The sequence below is a fragment of the Vanessa atalanta genome, chromosome 22 (assembly GCF_905147765.1).
Source record: "Vanessa atalanta chromosome 22, ilVanAtal1.2, whole genome shotgun sequence".
Taxonomy (NCBI): domain Eukaryota; kingdom Metazoa; phylum Arthropoda; class Insecta; order Lepidoptera; family Nymphalidae; genus Vanessa; species Vanessa atalanta.
The window spans coordinates 2,865,911-2,880,929 of NC_061892.1; the positions used below are offsets into that span (position 1 = coordinate 2,865,911).

The 15,019-nt window shown below is 34.1% G+C and overlaps 2 protein-coding genes across 2 annotated transcripts; both read right to left on the reverse strand.

The window, feature by feature from the left end:
* Window positions 1-2,315: 2,315 nt before the first annotated feature.
* LOC125072647 (chitin deacetylase 8-like) lies at window positions 2,316-6,213 on the reverse strand. Its single transcript, XM_047683295.1, has 6 exons — window positions 6,043-6,213; window positions 5,286-5,598; window positions 4,317-4,584; window positions 2,847-3,033; window positions 2,579-2,716; window positions 2,316-2,464 (listed from the first exon to the last, which is right to left on the reverse strand). Exons 1-6 carry the CDS (start codon window positions 6,211-6,213, stop codon window positions 2,390-2,392), a joined length of 1,152 nt encoding a protein of 383 aa, XP_047539251.1. The 3' UTR covers window positions 2,316-2,389.
* A 2,334-nt stretch (window positions 6,214-8,547) lies between these two features.
* Window positions 8,548-14,564, reverse strand: LOC125072646 (chitin deacetylase 8-like). Its single transcript, XM_047683294.1, has 6 exons — window positions 14,365-14,564; window positions 11,929-12,241; window positions 11,304-11,571; window positions 9,523-9,709; window positions 9,251-9,388; window positions 8,548-8,670 (listed from the first exon to the last, which is right to left on the reverse strand). The coding sequence occupies exons 1-6, from the start codon at window positions 14,533-14,535 to the stop codon at window positions 8,596-8,598; spliced, it is 1,152 nt and encodes a 383-aa protein (XP_047539250.1). The 5' UTR covers window positions 14,536-14,564; the 3' UTR covers window positions 8,548-8,595.
* Window positions 14,565-15,019: the final 455 nt, after the last annotated feature.

The following is a 15,019-nucleotide window of genomic DNA, read 5'->3' on the forward strand; positions in this document are numbered from 1 at the left end:
TTATTTTACGCAAGAAGGCTATATTAGAATAGGGTTTGTGCCACTGGACTCTCTAGTAATAATCACTAAAAAGTGAATATTGTAACTAAGCAGGGCGACTCAACCATGATAATTGTACCGTCATTCGTACGTTATTACAGTATCAGATACCTAATCTGCCCCCCGCCAAGTCGGGCAAAAAACGCGACACGGCTGTACCATCCTTTTCTCGAAGCAGTTCAGGCCATTTTCGACCACCTATAACTTCGTTGTATTTTAACGGTTGCGAAATTTGTTTTTTTTTTCAATTTTTGTTTTTGATGGCATTCTTTTCTTTGTGTAACAATATTCATGTGTTGGAATCATTATTACTACTACTGAAAAGTACTTGTTTATTAAATTAAAATATTAAATAAATTGCTTAATAGACAAAAGAACATTTAGCAATGACCTCTCAGGTTCTGCCAATCGAAGGAGTGAAGATAAACAAACCCTAGATTTACAAATCCCATGTCATATGCTTCTGAGAAGAGATTTGCACAACAAAGCAGACAAACACTATAGACAGTTCTTAACTAATGTATATTTAAATACATTACAACAATTTTCCACTTATATCCAATATACTTTTATTTCCCAAGTTCAAATAAAGTTGAGCAGGTTTTGTACACGCGTATATATAATTATCTCACTGTAATAAATTTTTTTTATAAAGGTCAGTATGGGTTTCGTGCTAAATCAAATACTCTTGGAGCTACAATTGATCTAATTTCTAAAATAATATTTAATATAGATCAGAAAAGGATAGCTTTAGGTATATTTATTGACTTGAAAAAGGCGTTTGATACCGTCTTACATAATATCTTGCTTCATAAATTGCAAAAAATAGGTGTATCTGGATCAGCTTTTAGCGTCCTTAAGTCATACTTAACGGACAGAAAACAAATAGTAAAAATCGAAAATTTCAAAAGCAGTTCATGTAATATCAATTGCGGTATACCTAAGGGGTCAATCCTAGGCCCCACTATTATTCTTAATCTACATTAACGATATTGGTAATTTAGGATTACACGGAGAAGTGTCATTATACGCAGATGACACATGTCTGTTCTTTTTTGGAGACTCAATACATGAGATAATTTCGAACGCACAAGCAGATTTAAATATACTAAATGAATGGTTCCAATGCAATTTGCTGAGTATAAATGTTACGAAAACCTCCTATATGCTTTTTACTGCTAAAAATAAAAAAATCCCTAACTACGAATTCCTAACCATAAATAATATTAAACTTAAAAAATCAGAAACAGGAAAGTATCTTGGTTTACTCTTGGATTCCAAACTATCATGGCAACCTCATTTAGATTATTTGCAAACTAAAATAACATCACTGACTGGAGCTTTACGCAGGTGTGTCCGATGTATTCCATATAAAGTTCGAACTATTATTTATAACTCATTAGCTAAACCCTCACTTGAATATTTAATAGAAGTATGGGGATCTGCACACAAAACTAATTTAAAAGATTTACAAATATCACAAAACAAACTATTAAAAACACTACACCAACTGGACTACCGCTTTCCAACCAATGAACTTTACAAGAAAACTGATACACTATCTATAGCACAATTATACAAATACAAAACATGCATACTTATAAGAAAAATTCTCTCAGGATATATACACACACAAACTACTTTTAAGACTAAATCACATAAATACTATACACGAAATATACATAAATTACAAATACCTAACTAGTCTAGAACTAAACATTATGGTAACAAAACTATACAATTTGAGGGAGCGCTAATGTACAATAATCTACCGAAAGAAATATTTAACGAAAAATCTTTTTTGAAATTTAAGGCTAAATTAAAAACATACTGTCAAACTTTATAATTATATTTGAATGTTTGTATAAATAAGGTCACCATTAACTATATATATGTTTATTATTATGTTACTAGTTTAAGTTTCCTATGTAAGTGAACTTTGTTCTTAATGGGAAATAAATCATCTCTAAATCTAAATAAAAACTTTTCTGACATTCAAAACGCCAATTTTTCCGTCCATGCGTCCTTTTCGATAATAATGTGAATGTAAGTTTTTAATAATTATACTATCCCTTCAATTAAATGTCAAAGTTGTGTAGTTTTCTTATCTTGTGGGTGGAATAAACTATAACTATAATTTTGTTTTACCATGCTTTATTATTTAAAAATTGTGTTTTGAATAGAATAGAAAAACAGAAAATTTCTGTATTGTATATGAAAAAAAAGAGAGAAATATAAAACTTAACGGCTTAACTTAACTTAAAGGCAAAGAAGGTTAATAAAACAAAGATTAATCTATTTGTAATTTATTTTTTATTAAGAATGTCGTTGTTAATCTTCTTTAAATAAATTATTCTCCGAGAGGATTGTTTAACCAAGGATACCTACGCGGGCATCTGTTGCAGATGGTCATGTAGTAAGGCGTCTGAAAAAACATATTTTAAACGTAAAAAAAAAAATAGAACGTCATAATCTGATCTAATCTGAATGACATAAACGATATTTTAAAATCAAATTATATTTTAATTTTTCAACTTACAGGATTGTGATCACTTTGTATTGGACCGCAACTTGTAGGTCTGCAGGCAGCTGGAGTTAATCTTTTGCAATCTTTCTTCACGTATTCATTAACCGGGATAGGGTTTTGTACCCAATCAATAACATCATTGCCATTAACCTGATAATGTAAAAATGGTTACTTGTGCACCTTGTAAGATATGTTCAGCACACGCTACCAAAACTAATAGATATAATAAATCAATTAATAAGGAATTGCTAAATCTAAAAATGTGATAAAATTATCTCACCATAAATACGTCGTTAAGATTGTTGATCACATTTAAGAAACGGGTAAACGCTCTCTGTAAACCAGGGTTCACGCGGATATACCATTCATGAATATAGAAACCGAAAGGAGCGCGGTTATTGAGGTAGTGCCTTTCAAAGTTTTCAAGGATGAATTTAAACCATCCTTCTTCGTTGTCTGAACCTGGACTGAAATACAAAATATAGTTACAAGTTAAACTCTAAATTATTTTATGGTAATGGTGGCAAAAGAGCAGTAGTCACACCTGACGAGAAGTTACTACCACTAACTGACGGTTACTAATCAGCTGGTGCTCTTTTAGGTACCGCAGGTGCTGGAGGTTTATAATGTAATCCATTACCTTAGAGAACAAAGAAGTTATGGCTATAGGCTTATAATTGGACGGGTCTGAGCGGATCGGGTACTCCAAAGCCGTCTTACAGGAGTTCAGGACGACGCCTAATATACGTCGTCCTACGGTAATCCTACGGGATTGCTAGAAAAAACACGTTAAAACCGGTGCCAACTTGGGAGCACATGTCCGTAGCATGCATAAGCATAGCATGCTTGGGAGGAATGCCATCGGGTCAACTCGACTAATGAATAAATAAGGGAAAAAGTGCTTTATGAACTACAATTAGTCGGAATTTAACCTCCGGCATCGTGGTATTACATCGCGGTATTGTTGGCAGTGAGTTTCCTCGGTCATCCAGAATCGAAGAGGATGCAAAACGAGAGTCTAAAAGATCAGATTTCTTATTCAGGGTATGGGCGACCTGCCACATACGGCGGCAGTTCACGCAACAAGGCCACGATTGTAGCCATTGTGATTCTAGCCATTCGGCACAATGAGCATTAAAATTGCCAAGAATTACACACTCTGTGCATAGGATCTACTGCAGCGACTACGGAATCTGTATCTGGACGTGCTCAACCAGTCGGTCGATTTCGGCATTAACGCTCAGGACCTATAGAGGGATGCATAGATTCGTGGATGATTATCGCAGTCTACAAGCAGCCAGATAATTCATAACATAGGTCCCAAATAGTCCCAAACGGGTGAAAGGGGTTGCCTTATGATGACTGCTTCGCTTTCTTTCTTACTTCTAGAAAAAATCTATCTATTATTAAGCATGCCTTGCACCCTTTACTTTTTGTCAGGGCCCTTTGTTAGCCCGTCTGGGTAGGTACTGTATAGTTCTGTTCCGGTTTAAAGGGTAAGTGAGCCATTACAATATATATACAATTTTAGTTCCCAAAGTTGGTGACGCATAGGCGATGTAAGGAATACTTAATATTTTTTACAGCTCCATTGTCCACCACGTACCACGAGACGCACCGCCGTGAAAGACACAAAAAAGTATTAAAGCGTTATTATTTTATAAGCCTATCTATAGTTTACACTTTCGTCGTCTCATTACTGTGCAAGGATATCTTAGCTTTATTAAAGTTACTAATAATAAATACTCACTTGTAGAAGCATGTGTCTACCATTGAGCATGGGAATCCTTGCATATCAGTCCAAGCAACCATAGGCAATATCCAAGGACCAGGGATGGATGCGGTAGGACATGGAGGTACGATGCAATCTTGAGTAGATTGATAGTGAAGAGTGTAGGGCCATAGACCGGGGTTAGTGAATCTAATAGTAGGCCAACTTAAATCGTAACGGAGACCAGCACTATTCATCATTTGGTAAGTTGAATTTCCAGACATTTGAAGGAAAGGACTGCGAAGGCCTGAAAATGAGATTTTCGTTTAAGTTTTAAATTTTTACATACAAATATATGTAATTTATAAGGTTCTCAGACATGAATATTAGAATGATTTAAATTAATGGCCGAAATAAGATTAAGTTAACAGAGTATTTAAAGCTATTACTTTATTATAGAAACGTATTAGCAACATCGCTAGTGCATAAATACAAAAAACAAATTAATGTTAACGAATTGTAATTAAGATTATTATTAAGACCAAATCAATATTAAGTTTCAAAAAACTACTGAAATTTCATATCTTAAAACAAAAAATATAACTTATTTACACCAAAATTTAATTTAATTTTACTTTAATTAATAAACATAATAAATAAAAAAAAAACTAAATATTAAAAAAGTTAAATAGAATAAAAAATAATAATATTAATAATTTCATGCATTTACACTACAAAACATACTAACATTTATACATATACACACATATATACCGGCTTAGGTAATTTATTGCAACATTATAAACTTAACTTCCATATCAACAATATCCATCAATGCCACTTCTTATTGTTTTATTTTATATAGTTTCTCAGTAAGTGAAATATATGTATTTCTTTTGAGGAATTAATAAAGTTCTTAAGTCAAAAATTGTAATTACCTACGTAGATTCTTGTAAAACAATTTTGACAAATATTATGATGCAATAAAGTAAAGTTATAAGTATTTACCTTGAAGTGCACTGATTGGAATATTTGCAAAGTGAGCCATTTGCTTTCTCTGATCACCGAATTCTTTCATCAGAGTTTCGTAAGAAGCTTCTCTCCAGTATTCTGTGTCAGTTTTGTGAGTAATTGAATGTAGACCAATTTCAAAGCCACGGTTGTAGAGTTCATTGACCAAACTATAATCTGTGTACTCATGGTTGACGAAAAATGTTACTCCAATGTTGCATTTATTTTTATTGACTCGGTTGTAGAGAAGACTACGGTAAAGTGGAATATTGTTAACGTTGATACCATCGTCGAAAGTGAGGAGGACGAACTGAAATGTGGAGAAAACTAGGAGTTATTACACTGCATTATTTTTTATGGAAAGCGAATGCGTGCACTTGAAGCATTAAAATAAAGATTCAGCTTATTAATTACTACCCTAAATACACCTTTTTTTGGAGTTAGTTAGTTTAGAGATTATTTCAACATACAGGTGTTTAATATGTCTCAAAATTTATTTTAAATATCTAGGTTTCAATGTTTTTTTTGTGTAATAGCCAAAAACACTGGACAAAAAGGTCTCACAGTTGCTTTGTTGTTTTCAGCCGATCGGTTTAAAAATTGTAGTATGATAGCTCGTTTAGATGTTTCTCCAATTATACTTTCACATAAACACAATTAAAAAATAATAATAATATTTATATTTTATTTTAAAAAATATTCAAATACGTAAGGTAAAGTTGAACTTAAATATAGTCATTATAACGAAACTAACCTGAGGAGTATCTCTCGGCTCTAAGTTTCCAGGAATAACGGACGATGAACATCTGCAGCTTGGTAGTTTGCATGCTTCTGGATCACATGGCTCTGCCAACTTTAATTCTTCACCTTTAGTGTAGGCGAAAGCAACGAGCACCAGTGAAAACAAAACGATGGCAGTCCTCATGTTAGCTGCCTAATTTTCCATTTATCAAGTATCATAATTGATCAATATTTTCGACTTTTTATATTATTTTTATCTATCTTATCTTAATCTACTTATTTGCTGAGATTTAATCGAAATATGCTCATGTTTTATTTTTATACCTTATCTGTTTAATATTAGATATATTCATTACGCGAAAACGAGAAAAAAATAGTTTTTTTTTTAAAAGAACCCTTGTGCACTCTAATTTTCTTATTTACTTAAGTTTGCTATTTGGATGCTCAATGTACACAATATTAAAGAGATTAACAACATTGAATTTACCTCTCATCCACGGAAAATTAATTATGAGTTTGGGGTAGAGGGTATACACGATTGTGACTACGTCTGGGACCCTCAACAAATACCCGGCTTATAGTAGTATATTGAATTAGAGCCGGAGGAACAATTTCAAGACGGTGAAACTAATTTTCTTTTAATCTGTTCATAAGTATTGTTCACGATTAGGCTTCTGCTCATCGATCAGAAATTGCTTTGAACGCAAAACCGCAGTACTGGCTTTCATTATATTAACCATGTTTGGTATTAGTTCTTAATAATTTTATCTTATATTTAAGGCAAAAAATTAATTGAGCATATTCGTGAAACTAAATTCAACGTTGATTTTAAGCTTTTGGCTGCCATAAAATATGTGCTATGAAAGTGAAAAACATGTTAATAAGAAACAGAAAATAGACAGACTTTTTTTAATTATTCTTATCTGGTACATATTGACAAGCGACAATTATCATGTTTATCAATTTAAAAATATCAAGTATATTTATGATAAAAATTGCATATTATCAAAGTATGTAAGTTTTATATAACTCCGATAAGTGATTTTACCTAATTTTATTGTAAAATGCAGATTTGTTGTTTTATATCCAATTATTTTATAGATGTTCTATGTTCGGTTTGCTGAGTATTTACTAAATAAATAGTATAGTTTCTCATATCCTATATAGAATATACTTGTCAAGCAAAATCTTCTTCTAGGCTGAACTCGCCTAATAACTCTTCTGAGTGTTGTCGATCTACATATAATGACAGACTAGTTGAAGAGATAACTATGCCAGTTGCAGGTTTGCAGTCGAAACATAATTTGAATTCGACGATTTATGGAGTTGTGTCACCTGTACCAATGCAGACCAAAATAAAGAAACCAACGCGAAATCTAATGTACGTGTTTCGTATGTAACTACTCGCAAAGAAGTCCTGGAGCGTTTGGAACAAGCTTCTGATGAAAGCGGGTTGGACAGGAGAGTTTCGTTGTGACCTGAAAACAACTACATTTGAATCTTCTCGAAGTGTGGATGACCATGTGAATAAAATAATGTCGACCGCATAGACATTCATCATCAATATAAAACTTAATATTCCTGAGCCTGTGCTCAGGAATATTAAGAATTAATGGCTCACTACACTGATGTTAGCTGGCCTCTGGCATCAAGATGAGTGATGATCCTATTAAATCTTAATTCCTGGCTGACTTGACATACTGGTTAGATCAGTGCTTCAATCTTACTTAACTTTACGAATTTCACGAATTTGGTTTTAAAAGTCGAACGCCCAACAATATTATATAATACCCTTAATAGAAAACAGAACATCTATGGTTACCCTCTCAAGTTCTGCCAGTCAAAGAAGGAGTAAAGATTGCCAAACCCTACATTTACAAATTCCATGCGATTTGCTTCTAAGAAGAGATTTGCAGAACAAAGAAGAAGAAAGAACAAAGCAGATTATATTTTTTTTTTCTTTATGGCATTGTTTGGCGGACGAGCGTATGGGGCACCTGATGGTAAGTGGTCACCACCGCCCATAGACAAAGGCGCTGTAACAAATATTAACCATTCCTTACATCACCTATGCGCCACCAACCTTGGGAACTAAGATGTTATGTCCCTTGTGCCTGTGATTACACTGGCTCACTCACCCTTCTAACCGGAACACGACAATACAGTGTACTGTTATTTGTGCGGTAGAATATCTGATGAGTGGGTGGTACCTACCCAGATGGGCTTGCACAAAGCCCTACCACCAAGACGTTAACGTTAACGTTTGTAACGTTAAATTTTTAAATGTTGACTTATTAGGTATAATTATGTTATATTATTACTTATATTTACGCATCAATTCAATGCCAAAATTGTTTAGTTTGCGATCTTGTGGTTGGATTAGACTAAAGCTATCATCTTTACATGGTTAATTTGATAATGTTTCATAATTTAAAAGATATAATTTTAAAAAAAGATTCAAGCCGATTAAATTCCAAAAGGCAAGGTAGGTTAATAAAACAAAGATTATTATATTTGTAAGTTAATTTATTTTCAAGAATGTTGTCGTTACTTCTCTTTAAAAAAATTATTCTCCGAGAGGATTGTTTATCCAGGGATATCTACGCGGACATCTGTTGCAGATTGTCATGTAGTAAGACGTCTGAAAAAATATACTTATTAAACACGTAAAAAAAGTTTATAAAAAAATAAAAATAGCACAACATAATCGTAGACACAATAAATATCTGATATCATCTTGGACAACACATTTTATAATTTTTTTGGAAGGTTGAAAAACAAATGGGTTGATATCAATAGACTGTCAAAAATGTAAACCTATAATCACATTGTAAATGTTCCGCCAACTTATGTATATTTATGTCATAATTAATTTGCTTGTCATATTGATATATGATAGATAATTTTAAGCCAGGGCGGATATTCAATGCGTGTGTAATCACAAGTACACTCTCATAATCCGATTGTCACCGGAATGAGGTCCGGGCACAATTCGAGGCATGGAAATTTTAACACAACTAACCCCAGATAGCTTTAAGAATTTATCGTAAAAAATACTAATAACTTATTGGCAATATTGTCTCGACTTGTAATTTGAAACCAGAATGTTGGAATCTGTTAGACGAAACCAATGATTTATTATCGTAGTATTGACTACTCCACTTTCTTTAAAACGAAATATCTACAACGACATCAAATTATATTTTAATTTTTCAACTTACAGGATTGTGATCACTTTGTATTGGACCGCAGCTTGTAGGTCTGCAGGCAGCTGGATTTAATCTTTTGCAATCTTTCTTCACATATTCATTAACCGGGATAGGGTTTTGCACCCAATCAATAACATCATTGCCATTAACCTGATAATGTAAAAATGGTTACTTGTGCACCTTGTAAGATATGTTCAGCACACGCTACCAAAACTAATAGATATAATAAATCAATCACTTAATAAGGAATAGTTAAATCTAAAAATGTGATATAATTATCTCACCATGAATACGTCGTTAAGATTGTTGATCATATTCAAGAAACGGGTAAACGCTCTCTGTAAACCAGGGTTCACGCGGATATACCATTCATGAATATAGAAACCGAAAGGAGCGCGGTTATTGAGGTAGTGCCTTTCAAAGTTTTCAAGGATGAATTTAAACCATCCTTCTTCGTTGTCTGAACCTGGACTGAAATACAAAATATAGTTACAGGTTAAAGTCTAAAGTCTTAAATCCAAAGAATGTTTTTTATGGTACTGGTGGCAAAAGAGCAATAGTCACACCTGACGGAAAGTGACCACCCCTAACTGACGGTCACTAATCAGCTGGTGCTCTTCTAGGTACCGCAGGAGCTGAAGGCTTATAATGTTTTACTTAGGAGAACAAAGAAGTAATGGCTATAGGCCTATAATTGGACGGGTCTGAGTGGATCGGGTGCTTCAAAGCAGTCTTACAGGAGTTCAGGACGACGCCTAATACGTAGGATTGCTGGAAAAGACACGTTAAAACCGGTGCCAACTTGGGAGTACATGTCTGTAGCACGATCGGAAGGATGCCATAGGGTCCACTCGACTTATGAATATATAAGGGAAGATGTGCTTTATGAACTACACTTAGGCGGAATTTAACCTTCGGCATCGTGGTATTACATCGCGGTATTGTTGGCGGTGAGTTTCCTCGGTCATCCAGAATCCGAAGAAGATGCAAAACGAGAGTCTAAAAGATCAGATTTCTTATTCAGGGTATGGGCGGCGGCAGTTCACGAAGGCAACAAACAAGGCCGCGAGGACTGGTATTGTACTCCCAGAGGGGGATCGACGGTAACCTGAAGGTCAGATGATAAGTCAGCAGAAGGTCCAACAGGGGAGGAATATGATCCTCCATTTCACGTTGTCAAGGTGATCAGTTGTGTCAATGAATCAAATGTTAAAACGAAGTCAAGAACAGATCTGAACCTGCAGGATCTATAGTGCGTAATCCTAGCCATTCGGCACGGTGAGAATTAAAATTGCCAAGAATTACAAACTCTGCGAACGGGACGGAATCTGTAGCTAGTAGCTGTAGCCAGATAATACATAACATAGGTCCGATAGTCCCAAACGGGTGAAAGGGGTTGCCTTGTGATGACTGCTTGGCTTTCGCCGAACAGTGGCGGACAACAGAGGGCGGTCTGCATCCCTGCTCAGGTGGTGTACATCCTGAGCATAAATGCCCAGAGAGAGAACGAAATGTGGCAGCTTTGCTACCACTTTACGCTGATTTCTTGTAAAAAAGTGGACACTTCTCCGGACGTGCCGGCCTAATCGGCTGCAACCGAAGCTATCTCTAATATATATTATTATTGATATTATTGATGAAAAAATCTATCTATTATAAAGCATGCCTTGCATCCTTTACTTTTTGTCAGGGCCCTTTGATAGCCCGTCTGGGTAGGTACCATCAACTTAACAGATTTTCACCCCAAAAAACAGTACTCAGTTTTTTTACTGTTTCGGTTTGAGGGGTAAGTGAGCCAATGTAACTACAGACAAAAGAGACATAAAATTTTTGTTCCCAAAGTTGGTGACGCTTTTACTACTTATTATTAATATGATATATTTCTTACAGCGCCATTGTCTATATGGTGACCACTTACCACAAGACTAAGCGACATGAAAGACACAAAAAAAGTATTAAAGCGTTATTACTTTATAAGCCTATCTATGGTTTATACTTTAGTAGTCTCATAATTATACAAGGATATCTTAAGCTATGTTAAAATTACTAAATAAAAAATACTCACTTGTAGAAGCATGTGTCTACCATTGAGCATGGGAATCCTTGCATATCAGTCCAAGCAACCATAGGCAATATCCAAGGACCAGGGATGGATGCGGTAGGGCATGGAGGTACGATGCAATCTTGAGTAGATTGATAGTGAAGAGTGTAGGGCCATAGACCGGGGTCAGTGAATCTAATAGTAGGCCAACTTAAATCGTAACGGAGACCAGCACTATTCATCATTTGGTAAGTTGAATTTCCAGACATTTGAAGGAAAGGACTGCGAAGGCCTGAAAATGAGATTTTCGTTTAAGTTTAAAATTTTTACATACATATGTAATTTATAAGGTTCTCAGACTTATAATTGAAATGTATTAGCAACATCGCTAGTAGAGATACATACATACATACATAGATACATTTTACTATTTATACGTTTTCTTTTCTCATTAGTGTACAAACATTTACCATTTCTCTTTAGTTTAACCGTTGGATTGTTTGTTATTTATAAAAATTAACATCCATTTAATTCTAATACATCTTGAAAACAAATGAATATTAACGAATTGTAATTACCTACGTAGATTCTTGTAAAACAATTTAGACATATATTATGATGTGATAAAGTAAAGTTATAAGAAATTTACCTTGAAGTGCACTGATTGGAATATTTGCAAAGTGAGCCATTTGCCTTCTCTGATCAGCGAATTCTCTCATCAGAGTTTCGTAAGAAGCTTCTCTCCAGTATTCTGTGTCAGTTTTGTGAGTAATTGAATGTAGAGCAATTTCAAAGCCACGGTTGTAGAGTTCATTGACCAAACTATAATCTGTGTACTCATGGTTGACAAAGAATGTTACTCCAATGTTGCATTTATTTTTATTGACTCGGTTGTAGAGAAGACTACGGTAAAGTGGAACATTGTTAACGTTGATACCATCGTCGAAAGTGAGGAGGACGAACTGAAATGTGGAGAAAACTAGGAGTTATTACACTGCATTATTTTTTATGGAAAGCGAATGCGTGCACTTGAAGCATTAAAATAATGATTCAGATTATTAATTATTACTCTAAATACGCCTTTTTTTTGATTTAGTTAGTTTAGAGATTATTTCAACGCGAAGGTATTTAATATTTATCAAAATTTATTTAGTCCATTGAAATGTTAAATTGACTGAACATTTTCTAGAGGACGCAATTTTATTTGTAGGACATGTTAGGGGTGTCAATAAAACCTTAACCCCAAGTTTGTGGGGTTGCCGCCCTTGTCCGCCATCTTGAAAAAAGGGGTGGAAACATATTTTTAACTATATCTCCGAAACTATTAATTGTACGGAAAATTTGTGAAGACATAATTTGTAGCAAATCGTTGTGGCTACAATTATGTTTATGTGACTTTTTACCATAAACTTAAAATTTAAAAAGTTATAAGAAAAAAATGAGAAAATTTGCTCAAAAATTTTCTTTTTTGCTTAATAACTTTTTTCTGTTCATTTTAGCACAAAATTAGATGAGAACAAATTTATAGAGTCTGTCTTGCTAAAGTTTTGCTCTATAAATTTTTCATTTTAGTGAATTTAGAACGTTGTTTCAGCGCTCCAAAGTCGACCAGGTTCATCAATGCTCATTATAACTTAGCAAAAACATCATGTTTCCATTACTTTTATGTTCTCTAGTTTTCTCAAAAATCATCAGAAGGTGGATAATTATTCGTTTCATAGCGCCGTGAGCGTATATCTTCCAAAGCAATAGCCGCTGTATCTCACTCTCATCTCGATTTTGATTTGATTGGATTTCTCAAACAACTGCTTTATTTGCGGCGAAGTAATTCAAGATCAGAGTCATTTACGTCACAGCCGTCAGAAAAAGATATGTCATGTCATGAAGGTACAAAACAAAGATTTTGGATCTTGTTTTGAAACGATCGGATGACAAGGCAAAGAGCTGATCGTATTGCTAATGTTTCCAGTTTAGTTGAAGTTGAAGCTCGGTATCATAAGGATTGCAGCAAGCAATTGTATTTCAAAAAATGGAGTGATGAACAAAAACGTGATGATCGCAAAAATAAAATCGACAATGCCATGGAGGATGTTTTTGCTTATTTACAGGAAAATAGTGAAGAGTTCCAAATTTCGAGTTACTGATTTAATAAAATCAATTAAGGGGAGACTACGTTCCAGAGAATGGTACGATAATTGAACGATTGAGGGCAAAGTAGACAAGATAGCATTGTCTGTTTCAAAGGTGTGATATTTAAAACAATATCAAAAAAAGCCTCTCATGAAAGAAATGATAAGCAAGAAGAGGGATTGCAGAAGGTCAGCTAGAATCATTTTGAAAGATATACGCTCACGGCGCTATGAAACGAATAATTATCCACCTTCAGATGATTTTTTGAGAAAACTAGAGATCATAAAAGTAAGGTAAACATGATGTTTTGGCTTATCATGAGCATTGTTGAACCTGGTCGACTTTGAAGCGCTGTAACAGCGTTTAAAATTGACCAAAAAGAAAAATTTTGAGCAAATTTTCTCACTTTTTTGCTTAAAACTTTTTAAATTTTAAGTTTATGGTAAAAAGTCACATAAACATAATTGTAGCCACAACGATTTACTATAAATTATGTTTTTACAATTTTTCCATACAATTAATAGTTTCGGGGATATAGTTAAAAATATGTTTGCACCGCTTTTTTCAAGATGGCGGGCGGGGGACAAGGGCGGCAACCCCACAAACTTGGGGTTAAGGTTGTATTGACACCCCCTACATGTCTCACAAATAAAATTGCGTCCTCTAGAAAATGTTCAGTGATACTCTAACATTGTAACATTTCAATGGACTAATTATAAATATGTAGGTTTCAATGTTACGTGTAACAGCTAAAAACACTGAACAAAAAGGCCTCACAGTTGCTGTGTTCTTTACAGCCGATCGGTTTAAAAATTGTAGTATGATAGCTCGTTTACATGTATCTCCAATTATACTTTCACATAAACACAATTCAATAATAATAATAATAATATTGATATTTTATTTTAAAATATATCCACATAAGTAAGGTAAGTTTGGACTTAAAAAAACTAACCTGAGGAGTATCTCTCGGCTCTAAGTTTCCAGGAATAGCGGACGATGAACATCTGCAGCTTGGTAGTTTGCATGCTTCTGGATTACATGGCTCTGCCAACTTTAATTCTTCACCTTTAGTGTAGGCGAAGGCAACGAGCACCAGTGAAAACAAAACAATGGCAGTCCTCATGTTAGCTGCCTAATTTTCCATTTATCAAGTATCATAAATGATCAATATTTTCGACTATTTATACTCCGTATCTATTATTTTTTTTATCTTAATCTACTTATGTGCTGAGATTTAATCGAAAGACGCACATATTTTATTTTTATACTTTATCTGTTTAATAGTAGATATATTCTTTACCCGGAAACGAGAAAAATATAGGTTTTTTTTTTAAATAACCTTTGTGCACTCTAATTTTCTTATTTACTTAAGTTTGCTATTTGGATGCTCATTTGTGTACATTAAAGAGATTATCAACATTTTTATTGAATTTTCCTCTCATCCACGGAAAATTAGTTATTAGGGAAATATACACGATTGTGACCATGTCTGGGACCCTCAACAAACATCCGGCTTATACTACATATTCTTTTTTTTTTGTTATTTAATTTACAACATCCACGTGCTCACAGCTGCCTTTGCCTTTTTTACATTTTACTTTTATAAA